This window comes from Benincasa hispida, chromosome 9 (assembly GCF_027475165.1).
Source record: "Benincasa hispida cultivar pf3 chromosome 9, pf3_genome.v1.1, whole genome shotgun sequence".
NCBI lineage: Eukaryota > Viridiplantae > Streptophyta > Magnoliopsida > Cucurbitales > Cucurbitaceae > Benincasa > Benincasa hispida.
Window position 1 is genome coordinate 77,419,418 of NC_143486.1, and position 21,381 is coordinate 77,440,798.

The following is a 21,381-nucleotide window of genomic DNA, read 5'->3' on the forward strand; positions in this document are numbered from 1 at the left end:
TTAAGCTAAAAAATAAAACTAAAAACATTAAAAAAAAAAAATAGTTTATTTGTTTTAGAACCATATAGTTTCCAACAAACTTTTGAAGTTTATTAATGTAGAGTATATGTTATAGATAATAATATAGATAATATGGAGGGGGCGACGTCGTTTGGTTTTGTATAAATTAGTGAAAACCAAATCAGTTTGCCGGCAGAAACATAAAAGAGACGAAAAAAAGGTTAAGGATAGGATAATGATGATGAAGATGATTATACTTCCAAATTGTTCCCTTAATCAAAAGCCTTCCATTTCCCCCTCCCTTCTTCCACCTTCAAAATTACCCCATCTCTCTTCTTCAAATACGGTGAGATTTCTCCTTCAGTTAAACATATTTCAAATTTAAATAAATAATATTTCAGAAACTAATATTGTATTTTTGTTGAACAGCCATTAATAATCCCAACGGAGAAGTTGAAGCCTCGGCAGATCATTCCTTTGAAAATTCATGTTCTGAAAAATCTCAAAACAGCATGGATGAAACTGTTGGACGGCTTTGTTGATTCAGTCTTTCAATTCTCTGATCAAACCCTTCACCCAAATCAGGTAATTATATCTATATAATCTAATTATGTAATTACTTTCTTCGTTAATTCTACTTCCTCTTTATATTTTGGGTCTACTTTTCATTTGGTTCCTAAATTATTTTAGGTTTATTTCAATTTAGTCCCTAGATCTCTAAAATGTTACAATTTGATTCTTGAGGTTCGAGTTTTGTTTCGATTTGATCCATAAATTTTAAGATTTATCATAAATTTAAATTCATTTTTTTTTAACTGAAATGCTAACTTTATTTAGTTTTTGGCTTTAATGTTTATTAATTAATTTAAAATATTTATGAAGTTAAATTTTAAAACTAATATTAATAGTGATTAAAATTTAGTAAAACTTAAATATTAATAAATATTATTTTAATTATTTTAAATTAGTGAATGCACATTAACATTAAATACTACATGTGAGTATTTAGTGAAAAGTTGGGGTTATTAATACGTAACATTTTGAAATCTAGAAATTAAGAGATATTTTTTTCCTTAAAAGTATGTATGTATATATAACTTAATTTTCCATGCATATGTATGAGTTGTACCATTTTTTATCCCTAAAATTTGTTCACTTTTAATCTCATTACTTTTCTTAAATCTCAAATTTCATCCTTCAAAGTTAAATTTTTTTGAATTTGGTTAACTAAAGAATAATAACTATCAGGTAAGAAACATACACTTCTGAAAATATTGCCGAAGAAATTGATACAAAAAAAAGAGAGACAATCTCTTGAAAAGAAAGAAATTTTTGTTAATAATGTACAAGGAAGAATACTTTTGAGAGAACACTCTTTTAGTGTCTCAACACTCACTCACTCTTCTTCACTAATTCTCTAGCTTTGCTTATCTTTCTTGCTTTCTTTGCACGTTTGCTTGCTTTATGAATGGGGATATATCTCCTATTTACAGGCATTAGATTCTTGGAGCCCAAGTAAAAGATCTCTCTAGGTTCTTCTTGAATTCTACATGTCTTTCAGATATTTCTTGAGTTATCTTTATCTAAAAGAATTATCTGAAATTTCTTGGAACCTAAAGAAAATTTAGGATATTTCTAGATCTTTTTTTTTAGATATTTATTTATAGATTTCAACACAATTCTAGAAATGTCTAATTTATATATTAGTGTCATTATGTACATATTTCAATAACATTATAAAATAGTTAGTGTTATCTTTTACTTCAACAAAAATATTTCTAAAATTTATATAGAAAAGACACATAGATAATTATTTTTTATTTTTTTTAGAAAAACCAACAATAAACTAGTTAGAAGTATTAAAAAGTAAATAGATTAAAATTGAAAAGTTGCGGGTGGAACCAAAATAATATATATATTTGAGAACGAACCAAAATAATATTGAATTTTAACCAATTTATATATTTGTATGAACAGAGTAACTTTGCGCCGGTTGAAGAGATGGGAGCGGCTGTTGACGTCACCAACATCCAAGGAACCCTCCCCCAGGAGTTTCCCCAAGGAATCTACTTAAGAAATGGTGCAAATTCTTTAATTACTTTAACAAAAATATTCCAGAGAGTATCGACATTTGCACATCTCATCAAATTATTCGATCATACTTTGATATATGACAAATTATTTTTATTTATTATTTGAAATATTTTAATTATTTTTTTTATTGGAAATGATAAGAGAGGGAAGCATAGAAGATGTACCCAAGTATTATTCATACTAAGATTATCTTATCTTTTTAAAACGTAAATAAAACAATAATTTTTAAGAAAGAAAAGAAAAATCAATAGCTTCTCATGTGCTAAATTTTGGTTGGAGTTGGACCTAAAAAAATAGGTACACACTCAATACACCAAATGTTTCCAAAAAAAATAATAAAATGCAGTTGAATACCAACAAAAAAAAAAAGATTGTTTTTAAATAAAAAGAAAATAAACCAACTAATTTATAAATAAATATACTTGAAAATATTTTTAGTAGTTTTTTTTTCCGCAAAGGTATTGTAATTAAAGTGTGAGGGAGAATCAAACCTCAGATTACGAGGTTGATAGTATAAACACTATGTCAGTTGAACTACGTACTTATTGGTTATTTTAAGTAGTTTTAATATTTAAAATATTTACCCCAATAAAAATCTATCATGTGACATATTTTTTAAAAACAAAATAATTAGATTTTTTTTTTTTTTACTATATAAGAAAAATTGAATGTATGAGATTAAGAGTAGGCTAATCATTATCCATATTTTCTAAAGAAAATATTTGGATTCATCCTAGCCATCACCTATGTTTGCACATCTCACTAAGTTATCCAATCATAATTTGTCATATTTTAATTTTTTTTTAGTTTCAAGTATTAGCCATTTTGTAATATGAAAGTTGAATTATAGAGAGTTTTAATTGAATCCGCAGGAGGAAATCCATTGTTTGGAGGATTGAAATGGGCGAAATCGGTTTTTGGAAGATCGAGTTTTATATGGGTGGAAGGAGAAGGAATGCTTCACGCCTTGTATTTCAAAAAAGCCGACGACACCAATAATAATGACGATGCCAAATGGAAAGTGTTTTACAACAACAGATTTGTTCAAACTGATACATTCCGTTTGGAAAAACATGAGAAAAAACGACCCTGTTTTCTTCCCACGGTGGAAGGCGATTCTCTGGCTGTTCTCTTTGCCTTTTTACTCAACTGGGTATGTGTGTATGCATTAGTTATTCATAATTTTAATAATTATATTGTAACGTAGCAATTAGTTGATATTAAGGGGTGATTTTATGGGTCGCCCCAGCTTAGATTCGGAAAATTCAACAAAGATGTGAGCAATACCAACGTATTTGAGCACTCGGGTAAATTTTACTCAGTTGCTGAAAATCATTTGCCCCACGAGATGGATATCAACACTCTCCAAACTTTGGGGAATTGGGACGTCAATGGTTCTTGGAACAACCGCCCCTTTACAAGCCATCCTAAGGTAAGGTTTACTCTTCTTCTTTTTTCTTTTTTTTTTTTTTTTTTTTTTTTTATTTATTTTTTTTTATTTATTTATTTTTTTTTTGTCTTTAGGTTTTGGATTTGATTTCTATTTAGTTTATAAGTTTCAAAATGTTGCACAATTAATCTTTAAGTTTTGAGTTTGGTTTTAATTCAATCCTTAAGTTTCAAAATGCTACAATTTTATACTTACATTTGAATTTTGCTTCAATTTAGTCCCTATATCTCGAGGTTTACACTTTTAACTTCGATATTTCACTAAATACTCACTTTCTGTCTTTTGGAATTAATTTATGTTAATAAATTAAAAATTGTTAAAAGAATTATAATTAATTAAGCTTCATTAATTCTATCACTTTTCAAATTAAATTTAAAATTTCACTTCTAATTATCTTTAATTAATTAATAGAAATTGACTTCAATGATTTTGAAAGTAAGTATTTAATGAAAAATTAAGGTAAAAAATGTAAAATCTTGAAATCCATTGATCAAATTGAAACAAAATTCAAATCTCAATGGTAAAATAGTAACATTTTGAAACTTAGGGACTAAATTGAAATAAAACTCAAAATTTAACAACTAAATGTATAATATTTTGAAATCTAGTGACTAAATAGAAACTAGAATAAGACTTAGGACCAAAAAGATATTATTATTTTTTTTATAGTAATAATTGAGGGGGTTACATAAAAAAGATGGATGCATCAAAATACACTCAATTATTACTCGTTTCATTATTATTTGAAAAAAAAAAAAATTTGGGTGTATGTACCAAATTTTTTGCTACCTACCCCAATTTTTCAAACTACAACTTGTATATGACCAACTTCTCTTTCTTTTTCTGAAATATTTTAGAATTTTTTTCCATATGTATATGTCTCAAGTCTTGTTATATATTTTTTTTAAGGGGCAATACTAGATGTACCAATTTTCATGTATTTTACTCTTGTCATACATAAAAATAAAAATAAAAAATTATTATTTTTTTTTTTTTTTAGAAAACAATTAGTCATGTGATGAATTGTGACTAGAAAATTTAATGAGATGCACAAAAATGAGTAATGATTAAATACAATCAAGGCACCTAATCTACCTGCATCCTCTTTTTTAACCCAAAGAAAAATAAGAAAAATAATTCAATTTTTTAAAAAATATTGTCACATAATAGAATTTTATTTGATAATTTTTATAGAATCTATTAAGATAGATGCATATGAGAGAACACCAAGTTTCTCTTAAGAAAAAAAATATTGTATTTTTTTTGTTTGAAATTATATGTTCACCATCTGCAATCAGAAAGCACCGGAAACCGGGGAGCTGGTTATCATGGGCGTCACTACAACAAAACCCTTCATGGAAGTTGGAGTTATCTCTGGTAATTTTTTTTTAATTAAAAATAATATATTCTCCTACAAACTAGTTAATTCTTTTATTTCAACGTAAAATAATGATTTTCGAAATTTATGCTATTTGACACCTGAAATTCAACTAATATATTAGCAAAATATAATTTGCGAATTTATTATTAGACTAACTGACCTACCCCAACTATTAATTCAGGTATATGAAACAATAATTTAAAAAAGTTAAATACAAACTCTTTAATATATAATTGAAATTTTGAACAATATTATTAGAGGATTATCATTGTGACAATCCTATTTAATAATTTTTGTAGTCGCTTATTTTGATATTATTTGGTCCATATCATGGAGGATTATTTTTCTCTCTTTAATTTCTTTATGTTAATTTCATCTGCAGGAGATGGAAAGCGAATGGTTCATAAAGTAGACGTCAAACTCAGTAGAAGTAGCCTTAGCCATGAAATTGGTGTCACAAAGAGGTAAAACTAGTTGCTTAAAATGTTAGAGATTTGAATGTTTAACGTATTTATTTTTATAATTGGTTGATCAATGCTTGGAGTTGAATTATAGGTACAATGTGATATTGGATTACGCATTAACCATGGACTTCAATAGACTTATTAGAGGCGGAGTGTAAGTTAATCCTATATATCAATCAAAATTAAATCCAATTCAACATATTATATAAAATAACTTATTTTTAAAACTAAACATTTGAATATTCCGTATTACAGATTCTTAAAATACGATAAGTTAGGATATTCCAGAATAGGAGTGATGCCTCGTTATGGAGACGGCGATTCAATTCAATGGTTTGATGTGAAACCCAATTGCTCCATGCATCTTTTCAACTGCTTTGAACACAACGACGATGAGGTTAATTAATTTACCAAGAACAAAAATATGCATATTTGAATTTAATGAATAAATGTTGATTAGTTATTAACCATGAAGAATATAATAATTAATATAAGACAGGTTGTGGTGTGGGGATGTAGAGCTAGTGATTCAGTGATACCTGGACCTGAAAAAGGAGTGAACAAATTTGATTGGTTCTGTGAAAGATTTAAACAAAACATTAATGTTGAAGATAATGATGATGAGTCATCGTTGGTTTCTCGTCCTTACCAATGGAGGCTAAACCTCAAAACAGGAGAAGTTAAAGAGGAATATCTCACTGCAACTTCCATGGATTTTCCCTTTATTAATTTACGTTTCACTGGTCTTCCAAACAAATTTGGTTATGCCCAAGTTCTTGACTCCGTTGCTAGTTCTAATTCAGGTATTGCTAATTAATTTATTACTGCTCAATCTCTTAATAGTTACTATTTTAAATGTGGATATGATTAATTCTCTCTAGATTCATATAAAAAAAAAAAGTAACGTTTTAATTGAATTATTCATTTTGGTTAGTAAATATACAATATTTTATCTGCTTTTCTAATGTTATGTTGAATTTAGGGATGTTCAAATTTGGGGGCTTGGCCAAGTTGCATTTCGAAGAGCCTCGGACTAGTGATGAACTTTCACCGGTAATTTCTTTTTTAATTATCCAATAAAAAACAACCATTTCTGAGTAAGTTTTTCTAAATTTCGATATGACATGCAAATTGAAAAAATCGGAGGACTTCACCATTTTTATTATGCATATAGACTATTCCTCTCATTTCTAATTAAATTTGTGATAAAATGCATATTATCGAATATGATATTGAGGATCATCTCACTTTAAAAAAATAGTAATACTTGAGTAAAATCTAAGCTACACCTATTTTCGTGCATTCCTTTCGATTTAAAAAAAAAAAAAAGAACATTAAAAAATATTTTTTAAAAAAAAAAAAAGAAAAAACTTTACTTTCTAGGTTTGAGATCTAATTTCTATTTGGTCCTTAGATTTCAAAATCTTACACAAGTTTTGAATTTGGTTTCAATTTACCCTATAGATTTCAAATTGTTGCAATTTTACCCTTGACATTTAAGTTTTATTTGAATTTGGTCCTAGATTTCAAGATTGTACATTTTTAACCTCAATTTTTTATTAAATACTCATTATGAAGTAAAATTTTAAATTTAAGTTTAAAAATGATGAAAATATTGATGAAAAATGTAAATTTAGAGACTAAATTCAAACAAAACTCAAATGTCAAGAGTAAAATTGCAATATTTTGAAACCTAGAGACTAAATTGAAACAAAACTCAAAATTAAGAACTTAATGTGTAACATTGTTAAACATAAGGACCAAATAAAAATTAGACCCCAAATCTAGGGACTAGAAAGATATTTTTCTCAAAATATTAATATAAAATGTATGAATACATTGCGAAAAGAATATGAATGTAAATGTGAACATATCTTGGTTGTGAATGAGAATTTGCAGGGAAAGAAGTGTAAAGAAGAGGAGATAAAAGTGGAATACCATATGTTGGAGCACAACTCATTTTGCAGTGGAGCTTCATTTGTTCCCAGAGAAAATGGAGACCAGGAAGATGATGGTTGGATAATTGCTCATGTTCACAATGAGATTACCAATACATCACAGGTTAATTTCATTTCGTTTAGTAGCTATTTTGTTTTTTTTAAAATTAAATCTATTTCATTCACATTTTTACAATGATATACATCTTTTTTAAACATAATAGTTGAACTCTTACTCAAATTCCAAAAACAAAAACAACTTTTTGAAAGTTACTATTTTTAGTTCTAAAAATTTGGCTTGGTTTTGTAAATCAATGGTGAAACGTAGAGAACACATGAAGAAATTTGTGAAATTGAAATAATATCCATAGGCTTAATTTAAAAAACAAAATAGTTATCAAATTAGGCCCTCGAATTTCTAATTTTGTTTTGTTTGTTCTGATTTAATCAGGTATATATAATAGACGCACAAAAATTCAACAATGAGCCAATTGCAAAAATAAGTCTGCCACAAAGAGTTCCCTATGGATTCCATGGTGCTTTCATGCCCATCTCATGGAACAAAAAATAGAATATATAATGCAATAAATTTTGATTCAGAAAAAGGTGTTCATCATAAGTCTGGTCCGTTTTTCAGTTGTTTAGGTATGAGTATCAACTTTTGTAATTATGGCTCTTTATTATATTTATTGTACTCTTATCAATATGTAGCAACCCCCTTGATTAGTTTCTTCACATTACATTTTCTTTTTTTGGTTCCATTTGTAATTAGATGGTTATTAGTTAGTCCAATTATGTTACTTTTAAGTTGTTGCCATATATGTTTTAACTAGTTTTTCTTTGCGAAAAATATCAATTTTTCTACCTTAGACTTCCGTTCACATCAAATTAAAACATTAAATTTAGGTTAATAAACTTGAATAATTGAGCTATATACTCGGTTTGACAGTTATATAAAAATATATAACATTAAACATGTTCATAAAGTAATTAATAATAATTTATATTTAACTTCTACAATGATTAGTTACATTGTTTTGTAAACATATTTTCAAAACACATTTTGAATACTATTAATAGTTTAAACTGGAATTCAATTTTTTCGAATCTATTATCAAACATATATATCATAACCTGAAATATATAACTTCATTTTTTTTTTTAATCTCATTATTTCAACTGGTCTATCAAACAATCTTTTAGTGGACGTTTATGACACTGAGTTAGTGGATTATAATAATCAATAAGTTATAATAGTTAGTTTTGGTACAAACTATTTTAGTTTAGGTTATAATTGTTTGTATTTGAGGTGGAAACTATTTTTATTTAGGTAGGAAATAGTAAATACTATAGCAAATAAAAAAAAACATAGGATGAGTGATAAATGGTAAATATTGTAATAAAAATGGTTTTGAAATAGTATTCATCTATATTTAATTGTAGGTTATAAATAGTTGTACACGTCACTATCATATTTGGTACCCCGATTAGAGTGGACTATAATAATCCACTCCACCGATTTCTAGCTACTGTTATTTTTTTTGTAGTACTAAAAACAAAAGTTTTTACTATACTGTTGAAATAGAAAGAAAGTAGCAGAAATTATGGGCTTAGAGTATTGCCATGTTTTTAAAATTATGAGAATGGATGAATAAATTAAAAGCCAATGGAACAAAGGATCGTGGGGAAAGTGACAAGATCAACTAGATAGTGAGACATGTACAATCAACACATTATCTTATGCCCTTACTTGAATGGAATTCCTTGCTTCCTCAACAAATTCAAATGATAATTTCAATCGTTATATAGAACATCTTGAGTCTAATTTTTATTTGATTAATAAATTATATTTATACCATAAAATTTGATCTTAATTTTCTTTTTTTTTTTTATTTGATCCTTCTTTATTTGTCACTAAATTATTCTATATTGCCTTTATAATTAAATTAATTTTACTAATTCTTCATTACTATTAAAATTAATTAAGAGATTGTGTACCATAATGTTTGAGCAATTAGTAAAAATTTCAAGAGTAAAAAGTAAAAAATATTGAAATTTAGAGACCAAATGAACTAAACTTAAAATTTAAAGCAAAAATATAGCATTGAAAAGCATAGAGATCAAGTCATAATTAAGCTCAAAACTCTGTTTAAAAAAAATTAAGCTCAAAACTCATGATTAAAAGTGTAATATATTTTGGAACTTAAGAGTAAATGAAATTAGATTTTTAAAAAATAAATAAATAAATAAAACTAAACCCAAAATCTTGAAATTGAAAGAGCATAATCTCGTACTTATGAATTAGATTATACTCATATACTTAGCATTTTCCCTCAATTACCCCACTGTCTTTATCTAATTTACATTAATTATCCAATCCCAATCAACTAGTCTATAAATTTATCCGTCCTTGTTTTCTTTGTTTATGTTTATCTGATCAGTTAGATTTTTTTTTAGAGTTGTCAAAATAATATAACTCAACCAATATAAAAGGTTAGAAGTTCGATTATCCACTCTATATATTTAATCTAATAACTTTGAAAAAAAAAATAGAGTATGATGAATTTAAGTCATTCATGACCCCATTTGCAAAACCTTTCCCTACAAATTAAAGACTTGTCGTTTTTCTTTCAATATTAATCAACAACATTGTTTCAAAAAAAAAAAAAATGAACAACATATTTCTTAAGCGTTTTTATTCAAGCCCTAATGCTTTTATATTTAGTTTGATTGTTTTCATTAGTTAGTTTTATTTAATGTTCAACTTTTAACTTACTAGCTATAAAAATACGTGCGATATATGTGGTTAAAAATTTTTAGATCATCAAATTTGTTTATGAAATGTCAAGAACAAATAAACTTAGATTTTATTAAATTTAAATAACAAATATAGAATTAAAATAAAATAATTAATGATCAAAATTATATATATCTTATTTTAGGTTAATTCACAATAATATAAAATGAGTTGAACATTTTTTTGGATATTTGAAACACTTGAAACATAAATTTTGATAATTGTTGGTTTTATTAGTATGCTTGTGTGATTTAACCGAATTTATTTTCTTCCAATAAAAATAGTACAATTCTTATTATTAGAGTAAATTTGAGAATAAATTAAGATAAAAAATTATAGATATGTATGATGTATGCTAATACATTTAGTTTAGATCTTTTGAATCTATCAATTTGATTATGTTGTTTTATGTTGTTGTCATGGGTAGTTCTCCTAACATAATGAACAAAAAAAATATTAAATTCAAACACATGAAAACCAAGTAAACATTTTGGTTCAAATATATAAATAAGATATTTAAGATTTTAATAGTTTAGAAATCTAATAAAAAATCTAATAAAATAATAAAATAACAATAATATAAAATTTCTAAACTAATTAACAAAAAGATTACATGCTCAACATTAACATTATAATTTAAAATGAGACAAATTTATGAATTTTTGTGATATTCATTATAATTATGAGCTACCAAAAGGAAAAAAATATTAAAATAGACTAAATAATTTACCAATTAGGAGAAGATCCATTTGACAACTTGAAAATTAAAAAGTTTCCTATAATTTCTCACAAATAATGGAACATACAGGAATGAATAAAATTGTAACATCGTGGTATTGTGACATCCTTTACTTTCACGTCTTCTATAGTATTGCTATGAGGTCAATTCGCAATGGTTAATACTCCCTCCTGAATCTTATTCTTTACTTTCACATCTCTTATTCGTCCCCTTTTCTCCATTCAAACTCATTTTCATTTCTTCTCAAAAGACCCAATTCTTGTTTATTTTTACTTCTTCTTTTTCAATAAAATTCTACACTATATCTTAAATAATTGGTCAATTTGGAGAAGACCTATTTAGCAAATTGAAAAAAAAAAAATTATCGTAATTTCTCTGAGTCGTCTCCTTAAAATTCATATAAAAAGACAACAAAATTGTAGAAATTAATCATTATCTTACTTGTAGAAGAGATGTTTTAGTAAAGTGGGGAATTTGAACCATGAGGATGAATATTATGAAAGAGATGTTTAATTTGCTGGAATTGTGTGTTTTTATAAAGATGTAATTTTTCCGAAAGTTTCAAAATGAAGGGATGGAAAAAATAGTAATCATTAATAATTTTCACATAAAAATAATAATAAATTTATATATATTACTTACCTCAAGTTAGAAATTGCAACTCCTTCCCCTCAACATTATTTAATTTTATACCGGCCAGAAAAACGCTAGTGGAAGAGGGAGAGATTGATGTGGCCGAATGTGTCTGGTGCCACTAAACCAAGAATCAAAAATCGAAAAGAAGAAAAAATATTGGGGGAAAGAAACAAGAAAATATTTAGAAAATATTTAAGAAAAACAACCTAACAAGATTCACAACCTATATATTTAGTCAAATATATTTATTTTAATCATTTATATATATAAACATCGATATCATATCTCAATGACCAAGTAAATCTCAGAACAAATTCTATTACTTTTGTTATCCTTTTCTACAACTTCTTGATATTAATTGAGTTGTGTATTTTATTTTTTCGGTAGACGGCGAAGAAACTCACCTTGATGACTTCAATGTGAGAGTCTTGGGTGTTGGTGACAATAGAAATCCATTGAAAAAAAACAACCAATGCAACCGTGATACGAAGGAGGATCGAGGTCATCATGAAATGGAGGACGAAAACTTGGTTCTAAAATTCTTTCGACAACATTATGAAAATGAAGAGATAGAGCCAAATAAAAGTAGAAAAGTTTATATTTACTATTAAAAATTTTGTAGTTATAATGTGAAGAAATGTGTCGAATTCAAAAGGTTTGATATTGTACGTAAAATAGAACATATTAAATGAGGGTAAAATAGGAATTTTTAAGAGATGTAAGGGCAAAAAGGGAAGATAAAAATTCTCCCCTTATTGTCCCTTTTAATATAGTATAGATTTAGTTTATTACTCTTATTAAATTTTCAATTAAGTACTTAGGGTTGTAGAAATAATCTTTCATGTTTGAGAATATAAATAGGGACTATTCAAAGCTTTTCATATCATGAAATTATTGATATTTTCTCTCTATACTGAGAATTTGCTAGCTAGTTATATTTCAGGTGATTTCCTATGCTATCGACTAAAATTTTCGCATTTTTCATTATAATTTTTTTTTACTAAACCAAGAACAATCAAAAGTGAATTATTACCGGCCCCTTGGACAATGGCAATGTGTGATATACACCCACTTGATGAACAAAAGTAAGGGGACGGTACATGAAAACAAATATGAACAGCAACAATAATTATGCACCATTAACTGCCTTGAAAGCACGAAATTCAATACATTTTATTATTCAAACCAAACCCATTTTCAAACTTAAATTGTTATCCTATTCAAAAAAATAAAAAATAAAAAAACCAGCAATAATTATTTTCATCCCATTTTGATGCTCTACAATTTTCTAGGTACAAGAACAAGATGCTCGACAATCAAACATATTATATAAAACATGCAGCTAGGGCTTATAAATCTGGTCTTATCCATCAATACAACAGCGTTTATTAATGTTTGTGAGATCAGTATATTAATTAGACGTAAATTTGAGATACTTTTCTCTCATACACGTCAAACGATAAAAAACTGTTGCTAATCACATTGTGGTGATCACGCCGAAATCTTTCTTGTCATGATGTAAACGGTTGAATGTGTGGATTCTAAAAATCTCTACCTTATAACAAATTGATATATACATTTGGGAAAATTTTCTTGTATGCTAGTCGAGTTTACACATTTTTTATACTCAAATTAGTGATCCAATCACAGTTTAACACGTGACAGACTTTTCTTTCATCTCTTTTTATTTTGATCTTTTTTTTTTCATTCCAAATAACATCAGTTAAATATACGTGGAAAGTTGGTGAATATTAAAAAATAAAAATATAACGGGAAACTTAGATGCCTACACAACTATAGATAAACTTAAGGTACTTTTCTATCAACTACAAGAGTTACACATTTTTTTCAGCCAAACTCATTGTTTGAATCATATTCCTTTTAGTACAACAACTATTGGGGTGGGAATCAAACGTCCAAGTTCTAAGAAAAGAAGGTGTTAGACAATGTAGATTCCATCTCAAAATCAATTACCTATAAGAGGAGTAACTCATCTCTATCTTTTTAAGAGTGTGAAGTCCTTTGGTTTTCTCAATGTGGATTCCTTGAGAGAATGTCATGTTAATTACCATTATTGGCATGTTCCAATAAGTGACAAACTTATCTTTTTATCTCTCTTTATAATATTTTGACATTTTTTCTTCCGTCCAATAACTATGAGACGTATTTAAATAATAATATGTATAATTAAAGTATAAGCTATTAATATTTTATCAAATTAGTTATTTTATTAGATTGTGACCTATTATGTGATCTAATTAATTAAAGTCTTAAATTCCTAATTGAGTTAATAGGTAGAAGAGTCCATTCTTAGTTAATTAGGGTTTAATAGGAACCTTAATTGAATATTATATAAAGAGATCTCGGGGTTAGGATCCCTAATATACCAAAACAATATACACTAAATTTTTTTTGAATCTCATCTAGAGAGAGATCTCACTAAGGACAATTGGAGTTTTGGTTGAGGAAGACAATAGCCACTTTATTTTATATTTATCATCAAATTTTCATTGGAGTCCGGTATGTTATTCTTGACAATTTGACATGAATGATCATAGATTAATCTATTCCATATAGATTTAAAGTTTTTTTTTTTTTGTTTTTGCTAATAATAACATGTAACAGTTGTAGAAAACAGAAACTATGGACTCACGGTGTGGCAACTTTGATGGAATAAAGTCTCCATAAAGTGTGAAATTAATTAGTAACAAAATTGAATTTAAACATCAACTCCTGGTTTGCCCAGGCTTAGGTAGAGGCACCCACATGTGCGTTCAACTGTGCGCTGCTTCATTCCATAATATATTATTATTATTTCATGGGTCATGCACGGATGCCGCAATTTGGCAATGCCATGGGCAGTCTCCACCGCAACAAGTCGTGTAATTTACACAGCATAATGGTGGAAAATGAGAAACAAAACGATAATAAGGCAATAAAAATCCCTCAGCCGCGGAGTCCGGAATCGCCTTGGAGTTTGTCCCCAGCTCATAATTTGCATTATCATTGCATAGCGTCGCTGCGTCGTGGGGAAGGGAATATATATTGCATTGCAATTTCAAAGGGCGTGGTGTTTACTGCCTCTGGTACCTGCCGTATTCGTGCTTGGAAGCAGCCTGACTGTATGGACCCTGCCTATTTCAAGGCCCCCGCCGGTGGAGTCAATGCCATTGCAACTTCCGGTAATACTTGTTAATATTCAATTTGTCTTCCCTCATCACCAATTTCTCCATATACCCATACCTAAAAGCCAAAGCCCCCATCATACTATACTTACTGATTTTTTTTTCTCTTTTTTTTGGTTTTTTAGTACAATCGAGGCTAGAAGAATTCGAATTACATAATTAGTGTTTATTAAAACACTCGTATGTTAATTGAACTAGGTTCGATTTGATCTAACATTTTGTTGGAGTCGTTATACAAATGAGTTAATATGCACAAAAAAAAAAAAATAATAATAATTCCGGAATCATAAGTGTTAGAGAGAAGATAGATAGAGAGAAATGAAGGCTCTCTTTGATTAGGGTTTTCCTCACTGCAATGCTATTGAAAATAACAATAAATACTATAAAACCTAGAGGCTCATTGAGCTTTTATAGAATAGAAAAATAACCTAAATTAAAGTAACATAATATAAAATGCTATTACATTAAACATTGAATATTCTAACACTAGACTTTGCAATTTGTTTAAAAAATACTCATATGCTTCAAAAGTTGCAAAACTTACGCTTGAGAAGTAGAAATCCATTAAAATTTCAAAACGTTGTATATGGTAGTAATAAAAAAAGATTTGGAAGATCACCACAAACATTTTCATTTTCCAAATTTTGTCTAAAATTCTTACTCCAAGGATAGGCTTGAAACATTTTTGAAAAAATGAGGGTATTTTTTAAATAAAAGGAAATTTATTTTATTGTCATAATTTAGTCTCTTACAAATTTAAACAATAAAATATAGTCCATTTGATAACAATTTTATTTAAACTTTATATTTCTAAAATTTATGTTTGTTTCCCCATTTCTTTACTATGTTATTTCCCTTTTTTTATTGGAGTAGTTGAATTCTTAATCAAATTTAAACAAGGTTCTTCTGATTTTTTTTACCAATAATAATGTTTATAAGATTAATTTTTTATATAAAAAAATAATAATTATTATAACACGACCCTAAATTAACATAATTTAGTGAAAATAGGTAGATTCATGTGTTATTTTAACTATTTAGTTACTTTCGTATGCTATGGTACAATTTTAATTCAATTAAATCAGTTTTATCCTTGAAAATTTGTGATTTATGTTTATAAAGTCCTCATCCTTGGAGGAGTATACTTAATATTCGAAAGTATTTGTTTTATTGAAGTTTTTTACCATACTCGTTTTGATACTGAACTAATGAAAAAGTGGAAATACGGATAAAGTGGCAGGAAACATGTTGTTCACGTCACATAGAGACCTAAGAATCCGAGTATGGAATTTCACAGTTTCAGAAAAATTGAGTTGGAAAAAGGTTTGTTGTATTCCAAAGAAAAGCTCTTTGCTGTCATTGTCCAAAACCAAAAGAGAAGCAAGCAGCCACAAAGACACCATATCTTGCATTGCATATTACCTCTCACAAGACCTCCTCTACACCGCCTCTCACGACAAAACCGTCAAAGTCTGGCGAATCTCTGACCGCAAATGCGTTGACTCTTTTCTCGCCCATGAACACAAAGTCAACTCCTTAACCGTCAACCAAAACGACGGCTGCCTCTTCACTTGCTCCTCAGACGCAACTGTCAAGATTTGGCGAAGGCTATTCCCAGAAAACTCCCACACCCTTACGATGACACTCAAGTTCCAGGCTTCCCCTGTAAACGCCGTCGTTTTGAGCATACACCACGACGCCACTTTCCTCTACTCCGGATCCTCCGATGGGACCATTAACTTTTGGGAAAAGGAGAAGGTTTCTTATAGATATAACCATGGGGGGTTCCTGCAAGGCCACCGATTTGGGGTTCTGTGTCTGGCGGTGGTGGAGATGCTGGTTATGAGTGGCTCTGAGGACACCACCGTCAGGATATGGAGGAGGGAGGAAGGGGGTTGGTCTCATGAGTGCTTGGCAGTGCTGGATGGCCATAGAGGGCCTGTCAGATGCCTGGCAGGAACCTTGGAGACCGTGCAAAACAGAGTAATGAACAAGATGGAGACCATGGAAAACAGAGTAATGGAGAACAGATTAATGAACAAGATGGAGACGAATGTTTTGGTTTATAGTGGGAGTTTGGATCAGACTTTTAAGGTGTGGAGAGTGAAGGTGTATTTGGGTCATAATGATCAATACCAAAAGGAATTACTGGAGTATGAGGAGGAGGAGGAGGATGAGAACTTGAAGATGAAGAAGCTCTATGAGATGAGCCCTGTCTTGTCTCCTTCTTGGGTTCAGAAAAAGCTTCAACCTAAATATTTCTGACTTCCTCATTCAAAATTGTAAATTTAATTGCTATGATCTTTGTAAGATTCTTGGCTAAAAGTCACCAACCGAAGAACACAACAATAGACGATATATAAAGCAGTTTCATTTTATTTAAATGTTTGAAAAGTAAGCCTAAATTTTAGGGTCCGAATCATTTCATGTAAGCACGAATGTTCATCATATATTGTATCCCCTCAATCCACATTTGTTTTTCTCCTTTCCCACTGCATTCAAACTCTATTGTTCTATCTGTTGTTACAATCCCAAAGTAAGCCCTCTGCTGCTCGCCATCCATTTCCCTTTCCCGTCCAGGCCACGCCGCAACGTCACAGTTCACACCCGAGATTACACCTGAAACAGGACATGGTTCATCAATAGAGAAGTTGTGTAGGGAACTGAAGAGATGGTCTGTTATTTGAATGAAGCTTTGTCTTACATTTTTTGTTTTTCGTAAATGTTCCTGCCATATACCTGCTTTTCAATTTTGCCACAACCTGTAGACATATTCTACTTCTGAATACTTATTTCCAATTCCAAGAACGTCGATGCAAGAGAACATTAACAGAATATAAAGAAAGAAACTTGATGCATTGTTAATTGTGAAATACAAATATCAATCTCAGAACTTCATCACTCCAGCCATTTGACACGCTTCTTGTCTTACCTGCCAATTTGAATTTATGTTGAAAGAAACTTGCTTCCAGTGGAGAACCCCTGTCACCACCATGTTTCTATCAGAATTTGATCATTTGTGACACTATTCATGCTAAAAATGCATACTAACTGTACCAATTATCTTTTATCTTTCGTTTTAACCAATACCTTTCCTTGTGCGTTTGAGAAGCTCTCCTCCTCTGGAAACATAGTTGATTGCTATCAAGATGTTTGATTCCTTCCCTTCTTCTTCAACCTTATCCTCACCCACCCCAAAGTTTGTTGCTCCCAACCCTTTCTCAAGCCTTGTCCTGAGGGTTGCAGCTCCTCTTAAAGCTGCGGTAGTGAACAAATGTTGTGATTATTATGCATTTTACTACACCAGTTCTGAATATTAGCTGCTTATGAAGTTTTCTTAGTAACCTGTAGCTGCTCCTGCTGTTAGTGTCATGATATCTCCATTAGTTCTAGCATTGATTGCAGAGTTAACTACATTCAAGATATGTTCATGGCTAGCTCCCATTTCCTCTGCCATCTCTATGCAATGAGATGCAACTAGAGCAGCTGCAGAAGCTATGGCTGCTGATGTCTTTAAAGGCCATTTCTGATTACCAGATGATGTTTCCCGTGAAACCAGTGATGCAATAAATGCTGCAACTGAAGCAGCAACACCTGCGACAGATACAGCTGCATGTAATTGAGCATTCTGTGTTCTGATTTCCTGCTTCTTCCTCTCCTTTTGATCCTTCATCCACCTCCCCAATGTTTTATTGCCTCGTAATATGCTCTTGTATAGCTGCATCAAAGGAAAAGGAAATGATGAATATGATATACTTTGCTTCTTCTTTCCCATGTACGTGTGTGTGTTCTGAAGGAAGAGTGAGAGACATACCCCATTTCCAAAAAGTTGCTGGTTGGAAAAGAATTCTGGGTTCAATGCTTGGTGAAGTAACAATAGTTCCTGCTCATAAAAAGATGCATGTGCAATTCACTGAATTTGAGAGAGACTCTGTACAATATTACAAATGATGTAGCAAAAACTAATTTGTTTGCAGAATTTATATTTCCTCTGGTGTGTGTGCTTGAATTGAATGTTTGCTTCAGACAGATTCAAGATAAAGTACCTTCATTTCGTCACTTCCTCTTGGTGAAGCTGGAGGACTATCTCCACTGGGTAAGTGTCGAAGTAGCTGAAACATTAAGAACACAGCCAACACATAAAGTTCCAATCAGGATTAACATAAAAGAAAAAGGAGGGGGATCAGTTTGGCTTTTTGCAAGATATAGGAGGTACTTTAAATATAAAAGATACGACTAAAGAAAAGAAGGGTGGAAAAGGTATCTCACTGGTTCCCTCAAGACCGTGGAATTTGAATCATGTGCTTCAGCACTAAGAAGGCCAACCATAGAACTTTGAAGATGACTTGGTGCATCATGGGCAGTGGAAAGTGCCTTGGTGAGCTCTTTGGCAGAAAGGCTCCAAGATCTGCCAAGATACTCCATGGACTCGATTGGAGTTTCAGGTAGAACACTTGAACCTGGTAACCAATTTGCAGGGCCATTTTCATCTATGTTCTCAAGCCGGGTTGATGAACATTTAGCTAAACATGAGCTCACTGAAACCATTTCAACACACACACAGACAATTAATCACTACTCTAGTTTGGCTCCTTATAACATTTAGCCAAAATTATGATTTACAGTAATGTCAAGAGAAGTGACTATGCATGGCCTTACTTTCATTGTCTGAGTTAAGAGAGATGAGCATGACTTTTTCCTTCAGTCTTCAGATGCTCATTTACTGAAAGAGACAGAGACCCGGCTCCTGAGGAAAGGAGGGAAGTTTATTTGGGGTATTTAACAGAGAATGATGAAATGAAGGTAATGTTATTGTCCCGAGTTTCAAGATTCTTTTACTTTATTGAGGAAAGTGAAAGCCAAACAGAGGACACGAATTCCATAGAAAAAATATAAAAAGAAAAGACCCCATTACAAGGTCGATGGTGTATTTGTTTTCGCTGCTTTCATTTTCCACTTAAACTCAGCGGCCGCCTACATGATTGCTATGGTTCTCATCTCTGTCCTTCATGACTTTATCAGAAAGTAAAGTAAAAATCTGTATCTGCATCCATTGAATTTACTCTGAACTCTGAATAGAACTAAGCAAGTAGTAAAAAGAATGTCACCATATTTTGCTAAAAGCTATGGCATTTGTTTTTATTCCCATATCAATTCTTCCTTTATAATAAACTTTTCACAACGATCTCAACCATACCATACTTTAATTCACTTTAATTCACTCAAAAAATAAAGTAAGAGGCCTATGAACTTATGTCGAACAGTTAGCCTGCATTTTGAAAAATAGCCAGCGATAGCTCCTAGAAAAAGAGAGCCATGTCTTGTTTTTTTTCTCAGGGGCCTGAAATTTTTACTGCAGATAAACATCTGATGATTGATTGATATACGTTTATACCATATACCAATACAATATACTACTTTAACAAAGCTTTTAAAGTGTGCAACATTTAAAATTGTTAAAAGGTTTATATGATTTGCAACGCCGTACCTTCTGGCTTATCTAAGAGCCACGGGGAATCGATAATATTTGATAATGATGATCAATAATTATGATAATCATAATGATAATCCCAAGGATGGCGTCCCTCTGTAACCCAAAATGAAAGTAAGCAAAAACATGAGACCCACCAAGGGAGCCGCCATCTATGCACTTTGCAACTTTCATAATTGCTGTTATGTATAATCATAAAAGCGGTATATAGTGCACTATCCCTAGTGCCTCCTGAATCTCAGGCACTCAACAACACGCATTCATTTTATTATTTAATCCTTCCGCAATTTTTTTTAATCCCATTTGATTGCAATGTCACTCCAATTTATACCTTTTTTTAATTTAAAGATAATACCCAATATCAAATTGATGACAAATTCATAAGGAAGATCCATACCCATGACTCTGTCAATAATCATCCAAACACACCCGTATTTGTCAACTTGAGCACAATATAGGTTCAAAACCAGAAGTTCAAATATTTCATCTCACATGTTGAGTTAGAATAGTGACTCATTCTACTTCTTTTTTATAAAAATAATATATAAAATCTTTCAGGTTGGCAATAGGATCTCATTCGTTTAGGATGCGTCACAGGTGCCTGGTGGACTTGACCTCCAACCCACTTTCCTTTGGTCAGGTCTCAATCTTGTCCGAGTTAACCTACGCAAGAGATCATCACACCTATGTGGTGCATAATTGCTAATTCAACTAAGCATGAAAATGAATAAGATGGAATCTCTCTTTTATTGATTACTTACTCTTCTCTTTATGGTGGTTGAATTAGGTTATTTCTACCATGGGATCCTCTGACACATGTCCATGATTGCATATGATAGTAAAAGGTGTCAGAGACGTTTTTGGCACTCGAGTGTGTAAGGGTTCCACTCAAGCCTTGACTTGTTTATTATTCGATTGGTATATATTTTTTTATTCAATTCGTTGGTGCAAACTCCAAGGCACCGACATTTCTCTTTTGGAACGCCCACTCCCCCTATGCTCTTTCCAAGTATCCTTTGGACTTGGACCCACTTGTGAGTTCTAGGCCTTGCCTTGGACATCCCTCAACAATTTATAAATTTCACACAACACGATAAAAATTTAAAAATCTTGACTTCGTAAAAGAGTAAAGATTCAAAAGCCTCGACTTCGTAAAAGAATTTACTATTGTTTTAACTCATGCTTAACACTCAAATTTATCTGTATG

At 30.4% G+C, this 21,381-nt stretch overlaps 3 protein-coding genes across 3 annotated transcripts; 2 read left to right on the plus strand and 1 right to left on the minus strand.

Annotated features, from left to right (window-relative positions):
* Nucleotides 1-238: 238 nt before the first annotated feature.
* On the plus strand, nt 239-8,004 carry LOC120084872 (carotenoid 9,10(9',10')-cleavage dioxygenase 1-like). Its single transcript, XM_090318233.1, has 13 exons — nt 239-346; nt 430-585; nt 1,978-2,080; nt 2,967-3,247; nt 3,344-3,526; nt 4,843-4,921; nt 5,308-5,389; nt 5,481-5,543; nt 5,645-5,786; nt 5,889-6,192; nt 6,372-6,442; nt 7,298-7,450; nt 7,778-8,004. The coding sequence occupies exons 1-13, from the start codon at nt 239-241 to the stop codon at nt 7,895-7,897; spliced, it is 1,845 nt and encodes a 614-aa protein (XP_090174359.1). The 3' UTR covers nt 7,898-8,004.
* Nucleotides 8,005-14,331: 6,327 nt separating this feature from the next.
* Nucleotides 14,332-17,170, plus strand: LOC120085391 (protein JINGUBANG-like). The gene is made up of 3 exons (XM_090317211.1): nt 14,332-14,680; nt 15,924-16,654; nt 16,733-17,170. The coding sequence occupies exons 1-3, from the start codon at nt 14,332-14,334 to the stop codon at nt 16,946-16,948; spliced, it is 1,296 nt and encodes a 431-aa protein (XP_090173337.1). The 3' UTR covers nt 16,949-17,170.
* Nucleotides 17,038-19,494, minus strand: LOC120085390 (phosphoinositide binding protein). The gene is given in 9 exon segments (XM_090318218.1): nt 17,038-17,378; nt 17,380-17,445; nt 17,616-17,665; nt 17,774-17,941; nt 18,029-18,401; nt 18,498-18,566; nt 18,730-18,795; nt 18,953-19,221; nt 19,343-19,494. Coding segments are annotated over 9 exon segments (1,368 nt in total). The 5' UTR covers nt 19,374-19,494; the 3' UTR covers nt 17,038-17,102.
* Nucleotides 19,495-21,381: the final 1,887 nt, after the last annotated feature.

Coding starts and splice junctions, on each gene's coding strand:
- LOC120084872 (XM_090318233.1), top strand. CDS start 239: ATGATGAAGATGATTATACTTCCAAATTGTTCCCTTAATCAAAAGCCT. Junction 586..1,977: donor AAACCCTTCACCCAAATCAG/GTAATTATATCT, acceptor TTGTATGAACAG/AGTAACTTTGCGCCGGTTGA. Junction 5,787..5,888: donor TTGAACACAACGACGATGAG/GTTAATTAATTT, acceptor AATATAAGACAG/GTTGTGGTGTGGGGATGTAG.
- LOC120085391 (XM_090317211.1), top strand. CDS start 14,332: ATGCCGCAATTTGGCAATGCCATGGGCAGTCTCCACCGCAACAAGTCG. Junction 14,681..15,923: donor CAATGCCATTGCAACTTCCG/GTAATACTTGTT, acceptor ATAAAGTGGCAG/GAAACATGTTGTTCACGTCA. Junction 16,655..16,732: donor TGGCAGGAACCTTGGAGACC/GTGCAAAACAGA, acceptor AACAAGATGGAG/ACGAATGTTTTGGTTTATAG.